This window comes from Marmota monax, unplaced genomic scaffold (assembly GCF_021218885.2).
Source record: "Marmota monax isolate L192 unplaced genomic scaffold, Marmota_monax_Labrador192_F-V1.1 WCK01_AAM20220418_F8-fsc00059, whole genome shotgun sequence".
NCBI lineage: Eukaryota > Metazoa > Chordata > Mammalia > Rodentia > Sciuridae > Marmota > Marmota monax.
This window is the reverse complement of record NW_026693595.1, coordinates 2,378,309-2,386,663: the sequence shown is the minus strand read 5'-3', so window position 1 is coordinate 2,386,663 and position 8,355 is coordinate 2,378,309. Positions and strand designations below refer to the sequence as shown.

The window sequence follows — 8,355 nt, the reverse complement described above, 5'->3', positions numbered from 1 at the left end:
TAAAATACTTGGGAATCAACCTAACAAAAGAGGTGAAAGACTTATACAATGAAAACTACAGAACCCTAAAGAGAGAAATAGAAGAAGATCTTAGAAGATGGAAAAATATACCCTGTTCATGGATAGGCAGAACTAACATCATCAAAATGGCGATATTACCAAAAGTTCTCTATAGGTTTAATGCAATGCCAATCAAAATCCCAATGGCATTTCTTGTAGAAATAGAGAAAGCAATCATGAAATTCATATGGAAAAATAAAAGACCCAGAATAGCAAAAACAATGCTAAACAGGAATTGTGAATCAGGCGGTATAGCGATACCAGACTTCAAACTATATTACAGAGCAATAGTAACAAAAACAGCATGGTACTGGTACCAAAACAGGTAGGTGGACCAATGGTACAGAATAGAGGACACAGAAACCAATCCACAAAACTACAACTATCTTATATTTGATAAAGGGGCTAAAAGCATGCAATGGAGGAAGGATAGCATCTTCAACAAATGGTGCTGGGAAAACTGGAAATCCATATGCAACAAAATGAAACTGAATCCCTTTCTCTCGCCATGCACAAAAGTTAATTCAAAATGGATCAAGGAGCTTGATATCAAATCAGAGACACGCCATCTGAAAGAAGAAAAAGTTGGCTACGATCTACATACTGTGGGGTCGGGCTCCAAATTCCTCAATAGGACACCCATAGCACAAAAGTTAATAACTAGAATCAACAAATGGGACTTACTCAAACTAAAAAGTTTTTTCTCAGCTAAAGAAACAATGAGAGAGGTAAATAGAGAGCCTACATCCTGGGAACAAATCTTTACTCCTCACACTTCAGATAGAGCCCTAATATCAAGAGTATACAAAGAACTCCAAAAATTAGACAATAAGATAACAACCCAATCAACAAAGGGGCCAAGGACCTGAACAGACACTTCTCAGAGGAGGACATACAATCAATCAACAAGCACATGAAAAAATGCTCACCATCTCTAGCAGTCAGAGAAATGCAAATCAAAACCACCCTAAGATACCATCTCACTCCAGTAAGATTGGCAGCCATTATGAAGTCAAACAACAACAAGTGCTGGCGAGGATGTGGGGAAAAGGGTACACTTGTACATTGCTGGTGGGACTGCAAATTGGTGCAGCCAATTTGGAAAGCAGTATGGAGATTTCTTGGAAAGCTGGGAATGGAGCCACCATTTGACCCAGCTATTCCCCTTCTTGGTCTATTCCCTAAAGACCTAAAAAGAGCATGCTACAGGGACACTGCTACATCGATGTTCATAGCAGCTCAATTCACAATAGCAAGACTATGGAACCAACCCAGATGCCCTTCAATAGACGAATGGATTAAAAAAATGTGGCATTTATACACAATGGAGTATTACTCTGCATTAAAAAATGACAAAATCATAGAATTTGCAGGGAAATGGATGGCACTAGAGCAGACTATGCTAAGTGAAGCTAGCCAATCCCTAAAAAACAAATGCCAAATGTCTTCTTTGATATAAGGAGAGTAACTAAGAACAGAGTAGGGACGAAGAGCATGAGAAGAAGATTAACATTAAACAGAGATGAGAGGTGGGAGGGAAAGGGAGAGAAAAGGGAAATTGCATGGAAATGGAAGGAGACCCTCAGGGTTATACAAAAGAACATACAAGAGGAAATGAGGGGAAAGGGAAAAATAATACAAGGGGGAGAAATGAAGGTCAGTAGAGGGGGTAGAGAGAGAAGAGGGGAGGGGAGGGGAGGGGGGATAGTAGAGGATAGGAAAGGTAGCAGAACACGACAGTTACTAGTATGGCAATATGTAAATCAATGGATGTGTAATTGATGTGATTCTGCAATCTGTATATGGGCTAAAAATGGGAGTTCATAACCCACTTGAAGCAAAGTGTGAAAGATGATATATCAAGAACTATGTAATGTTTTGAACAACCAACAATAAAAAAAAGAAAAGAAAACCTATACTACAGTAATGAATACCACAAAATACCAATAAATTTAACAACAAAATATAGGTTCTCTATGAACAAAATTATAAAAATTTTATCCTAAGGCAGAAAAAAAATATTTAAGAACATGGGGAACACACTATCTCTGAAAGAAAAGGAAGAAAAGAAATAATAGGTACATAATATACTGAAACCAAAACACAAAAATAAGTTAATTCATTTTAGTAATTTAAAATATGTGCGATTCCACTTTTAAAAATAGTCACAAATTATGTTTTTAAACATCTAAATATATAATGTTTTAAACAAGAAACTTAAAGCAAGTTGACATAGGAAAGTTGAAAATAAATTAATTTTAAAAATTTCTAGATAGTACTAACAAAGAAATATCTTCTTAATGATGTAGAAATAGTAATTAGACAAAATAGAACTCAAGAAAACTAAAGTGTGCACTATTTAGTATTTCAAAAAGTTGTGAAACCACCTAAAGTATTCACTAGTCATCTACTTTTTTATGTACCCAACCCTGTAGTTTTTAAACATAAAACAAAATTAATTAGAATTCTGAGGAAAAGAATAAAATACCACAGAGAATAAGAAGCCCACAGAGCTCAGATTCTAGAAGACCAAATAGTTGGGGTTTTTAAAAATTTGTTCTGATCAGTTGCACATGACAGTAGAATGCACATTGATGCATCATACTTAAATGGAATATAACTTCTCATTCTTCTGATTGTACATGATGTAGAATCACACCGGGCATGTAATCGTACACATATATATGGTAATAATGTCAAATTCATTCTACTATTCTTTTTGTCCTCATATCCCTCCCCTCTCTTCACTGCCTTCTACCTATCAAAAGTACCTCTATTTTTCCCTAGCCCTCCTCCTTATTGTGAATTAGCACATTCACATATCAGAGAAAACATTCAGCCTTTGTTTTTTGGAGGGATTGACTTATTTCACTTAGCATGATATTCTCTGGCTCCATCTATTTACTGGCAAATGCCATAATTTCATTCTTCTTTAAGGCTGAGTAATATTTCATTGTGTATATATACCACGTTTTCTTTATTCATTCATCTGTTGAAGGGCATCTAGATTGGTTCCATAGTTTAGTTATTGTGAGTTGAGCTGCTGTAAACATTGATGTGGCTGTGTCACTGTAGTATGCTGATTTTTATCCTTTGGATATAAACCAAGGAGTGGGATAGCTGGGTCAAATGGTGGTTCCTTTCCAAGTTTTCTGAGGAATCTCCATACTGCTTTCCATAGTGATTGCACCAATTTGCAGTCCCACTAGCAATGTATGAGTGTACCTTTTCCTATTTTTTCAAGAAAATTTAGACAAGTTTTTAATAACACAGCTAACAAGTTTGATATAATATATAAGTACTTGACTCTGTGCCCAATAATTTTAAAAATGCAAGTTATTTTCAAACTCATGGAGCATTCATAAAAATTGATGGCATATTGGGTCACAAAGAAATTTTCAATATATTCCAAAAATGACAAATTATTCACCCAATGGAAAAATTAGAAGTTGAACAACAAATGAAGACCCTAGCATTGCCAAAAAGAAAAATTGAAGAACTTAAAATTTTAAAAACAAACTTTTAAGTAACTCTTGGATTAAAGAGGAACTCAAAACTCAAATTACAAGTGACTTTGAAATTAAAAAAATGTGAATACTAAATACTAATACTGATGGAATGAAACCAAATAGAGCTTAGTAGAATCTGTGTTCATACATTTTAGAAAATAATATTTAAACTGAACTAAACTTTTAGCTCAATAAATTAAGCTCACATAAAAATCAAAAGAAGGAAATACTGCAGAGAAAAAAGCAGAAATTAATCCAAACTAACATAGTGTTGATCAATAAAACAAAAAGTTGACTCTTCGAAAAACTATGAAACAGACAAACTTTTAATGAATCAAATTATTGGGCAGGGTGGAAGCGAATGAGAAAAAGACAATCCATTTTCTGTTGCTAGAATAAAGGTTTATTTGGCTCTTGGTTTTGTTTGTTTGTTTGTTTGTTGTTTGTTTTGGTAGGCTGGGAACTCCACAAGCATGGAGCCAGCATCTAGAGAGACCCTTATTATTATTTTTTTCCCATAATGGGGAATAGATCCCAGAGCCTCACACAGTGTAGCCAAGTCTCTGTCACTGAGCTATATCCCCACCTCTTATGAGGGTCTTCTTGATGTATCATAAGATGACAGAGGGCATCACATAGTGAGACACAGCAAGAATAGTCTCATTTATAAAACTACTAATGCTATAAAGGGGACCCACCCTCATGAGCTTATCTTATTCTAATTACCTCCTCCAGTCCCACCTCCAAATATCATAAACATACGATCTTGGGGATAAGTTTGCAATACATGAATTTCTGGGGCACACATTCAAACTAGATCACAGACATCAGCATTTAGAATGAGAATTGAATTACACATTTATCTCTGCTGGCAATTTTATCAATTCTTCTTGTTATTCTGAGAAGCGTAATTTTTAAATTGATTTATGTCTGTCTTTAGGCGAAGAAAATTCTAGAATCCATTTGTTCCTACCCATTTCTCTCTATATATGAACTTGAATCCCAATAGCTGAGTCTGCTTGAACCTGTTTGCTGACTCAAAGAGGAGCAGGTATAGGATTAAGCATGACCTTGACCTTCCCTGGCTGTTTGGCCAGCCCTGGTCCAGGGTTTCCTTCTGCCAGGATCCCTAGGCCTCAGTATCCCCGTCTACTGAATGTTGAGGCCTATGCTATCATTTCCCTCCCTGTCTCCAATCTCAAGACTTCGGTCTACCCTGGCTTAGAAACAACCATTTAATTGATTATCCAGCACTGAATGATTCCTTTGGTACTGGAAAAAAATGTAAATTTCTGATTAACAGGATAAACAAAACAAAGAGATGAATGTTGGAAGCACCTAGAGAATGCCAGAGAAAGAATGAAGAGATAAAAATGATTTGAGAAATGATAACTGGATGCAATGAACAAATCAGAGATCTCTGGAAAAAGAAGGAAGAAAACAGAACAAATCAAATAGGAGGAATGATCGAGGGTAATCTGAGAAAATAAAAAGATTTCAGATCCAGAGGGCCCATGTGATACAGGCAACTTGCTAAAAGGAGATTCACAATTAAATAAATGCAATAAATGTGTATGTGTTAAAAAAATCTTCAAGCACCCATCCAACGTTCGGCTAATCCTAACTATTTTTCCTTTAAAACATGATGATCCCTCCTCCCGCCCGGTGGCAGCGAGAGCATCTCCCTGGAGACTTGTCGTATCCCGCCGTCCGTCCCCCGGAGTCCTGCAGCGGTGATGCTTATGTTTCGGAGCAATGATGGAAAGAGAAAAGCCACTGCTGGTGGCAAATGAAAGTGGGGAGAGGTTGCTGCAGTAGCTGGTGCTGCAGAATGTGCGAGTGAAGAACTGAGCCCGGCCAGATTCTCCATCCCGCTCCTTTTTCATTCACTGTTTGCAGGAGGGAAACCGGGGAAACAGATGCCCTAACCAAGCGGGTGCCACCCTGGATCTATAACTGTGAACTCCTCACTGTGGAAAATGGTAAACAAAGACATGAATGGATTCCCAGTCAAGAAATGCTCAGCCTTTCAATTTTTTAAGAAGCGGGTTCGAAGATGGATCAAGAGCCCAATGGTCAGTGTGGACAAGCATCAGAGCCCCAGCCTGAAGTACACTGGCCCCTCAGGGGTCCACATCCCCCCTGGGGAGCCAGACTTTGAGCCTGGCTTGTGTCAAACATGCCTGGGTGACCATGATTTCCATAGAGGGATGCTCCCTCCAGAGAAGGAATCCTGCTCATGGGAAGTCCAACCTGGGTGCGAAGTGAAAGAGCCATGTAGTCACGCCAACATCCTGACCAAGCCTGACCCAAGAACCTTCTGGACTACTGATGATTCAGCTTTCATGAAACAGAGGAGGATGGGCCTGAACGACTTTATTCAGAAGATTGCCAATAACTCCTATGCGTGCAAACACCCTGAAGTTCAGTCCATTTTGAAAATCTCCCAACCTCAGGAGCCCGAGCTTATGAATGCCAACCCTTCTCCTCCACCAAGTCCTTCTCAGCAAATCAACCTTGGTCCATCATCCAATCCTCATGCTAAACCATCTGACTTTCACTTCTTGAAAGTAATTGGGAAGGGCAGTTTTGGAAAGGTTCTTCTAGCAAGACACAAGGCAGAAGAAGCATTTTATGCAGTCAAAGTTTTGCAGAAAAAAGCAATCCTGAAAAAGAAGGAGGAGAAGCATATTATGTCGGAGCGGAATGTTCTACTGAAGAATGTGAAACACCCTTTCCTGGTGGGCCTTCACTTCTCTTTCCAGACTGCCGACAAACTGTACTTTGTCCTAGACTACATTAATGGAGGAGAGCTGTTCTACCATCTCCAGAGGGAGCGCTGCTTCCTAGAACCACGGGCTCGCTTCTATGCTGCTGAAATAGCCAGTGCCTTGGGTTACCTGCACTCTCTGAACATCGTTTATAGAGACTTAAAACCAGAGAATATTTTGCTAGATTCACAGGGACACATTGTCCTTACTGACTTTGGACTCTGCAAGGAAAACATTGAACACAATGGCACGACATCCACCTTCTGTGGCACACCTGAGTATCTTGCACCCGAAGTACTTCATAAGCAGCCTTATGACAGGACGGTGGATTGGTGGTGCCTGGGGGCTGTTTTATACGAGATGCTGTATGGCCTGCCTCCTTTTTACAGCCGAAACACAGCCGAGATGTACGATAACATTCTGAACAAGCCCCTCCAGTTGAAACCAAATATCACAAATTCTGCAAGACATCTCCTGGAGGGCCTCCTGCAGAAGGACAGGACAAAGAGGCTCGGTGCCAAGGACGACTTTATGGAGATTAAGAATCACGTCTTCTTCTCTCTGATTAACTGGGATGATCTCATTAATAAGAAGATAACGCCCCCTTTTAACCCAAATGTGAGTGGGCCCAGCGACCTGCGGCATTTCGATCCTGAGTTTACCGAAGAGCCTGTCCCCAACTCCATCGGCAGGTCCCCTGGCAGCATCCTCATCACAGCCAGCGTGAAGGAAGCTGCTGAGGCATTCCTGGGCTTTTCATATGCACCTCCCATGGACTCTTTCCTCTGAACAGGCTTAGGGGTGGTTTTGAAGGATTTCATGTGTGTTTTAAATGTTTTAGTTAGCCTTTGGGCAGAGCTGCCAGCTGACAGGACATCTTAAAAGAGAATTTGCACATCTCTGGAAGCTTGGCAATCCTGTTGCACACTGTTTCCTGGAAGCTTTTCAAAGAGCACACTCTCCTCTCAGTGAGCTCATGAGGTTTTCATTTTTATCCTTCCTTCCAACGTGGTGCTATCTCTGAAATGAGCATTAGCGTCCCGCCCTAGACAGATGCAACGATCTCCTTAGGAGGAAGATGCTGATCTAAGAAGGATCTTCTGTGGGTCTGTCTGGGCTGTGATAAGGAATATTCTGAAATGTGCCTTTTCTGCTGAGATCGTGTTAGCTCCAAAGCTTTTCCTATCGCAGAGTGTTTCAGTTCTTTATTTTTCCTTGTGGATATACTATGTGAACAATGGTATGAGTGTGGTATGCCTGATCACAGATGGATTTTGTTATAAGCATCAATGTGACACTTGCAGGACACTACAATGTGGGACATTGTTTGTTTCTTCCATATTTGGAAGATAAATTTTATGTGTAGACTGTTTTTTTGTAAGATATTGTTAATAACTAAAATTTATTGAAATGGTCTTGCAATGACTTGCATCCAGATGCTTAAAAGAAAGCATTGCTGCTACAAATATTTCTATTTTTAGAAAGGGTTTTTATGGACCAATGCCCCAGTTGTTGAAGCCGTTTGGTGTTTTCATTGTTTAAAATGTCACCTGTAAAATGGGCATTATTTATGTGTTGTTTTTTTTTTTTTTTGGCATTCCTGATAATTGTATGTATTGTATAAAGAAAGTCTGTACATTGGGTTATAACACTAGTATATTTAAACTTACAGGCTTATTTGTAATGTAAACCACCATTTTAATGTACTGTAATTAACATGGTTATAATATGTACAATCCCTTCTTCCTACCACACAACTTTTTTTTGTGTGCAATGAACCAATTTTGGTTTGCAATAAAACCTTGAAAAATATTTACAAAAAAAAAAATAAATAAATAAATAAATAAATAAAACATGATGATCCAAGTCAGGGATGGTGGCGCATGCTTATAATCCCAGCAACTCAGGAGACTGAGGCAAGTTTGAGGCCAGTCTTAACAACTTAATGAGACCCTGTCTGAAAATAAAATTTTTAAAAAGGGCTAGAGAGGTAGCTCAAAGGTAGAATGCTCCTG

At 38.9% G+C, this 8,355-nt stretch overlaps 1 protein-coding gene across 1 annotated transcript; it reads left to right on the top strand.

Moving 5' to 3' along the window:
• The first annotated feature begins 5,303 nt into the window (after positions 1-5,303).
• Positions 5,304-8,152, top strand: LOC124102972 (serine/threonine-protein kinase Sgk1). Its single transcript, XM_046459441.2, has one exon. It carries the CDS (start codon positions 5,549-5,551, stop codon positions 7,127-7,129), a length of 1,581 nt encoding a protein of 526 aa, XP_046315397.1. The 5' UTR covers positions 5,304-5,548; the 3' UTR covers positions 7,130-8,152.
• The last annotated feature ends 203 nt before the right edge of the window (positions 8,153-8,355 follow it).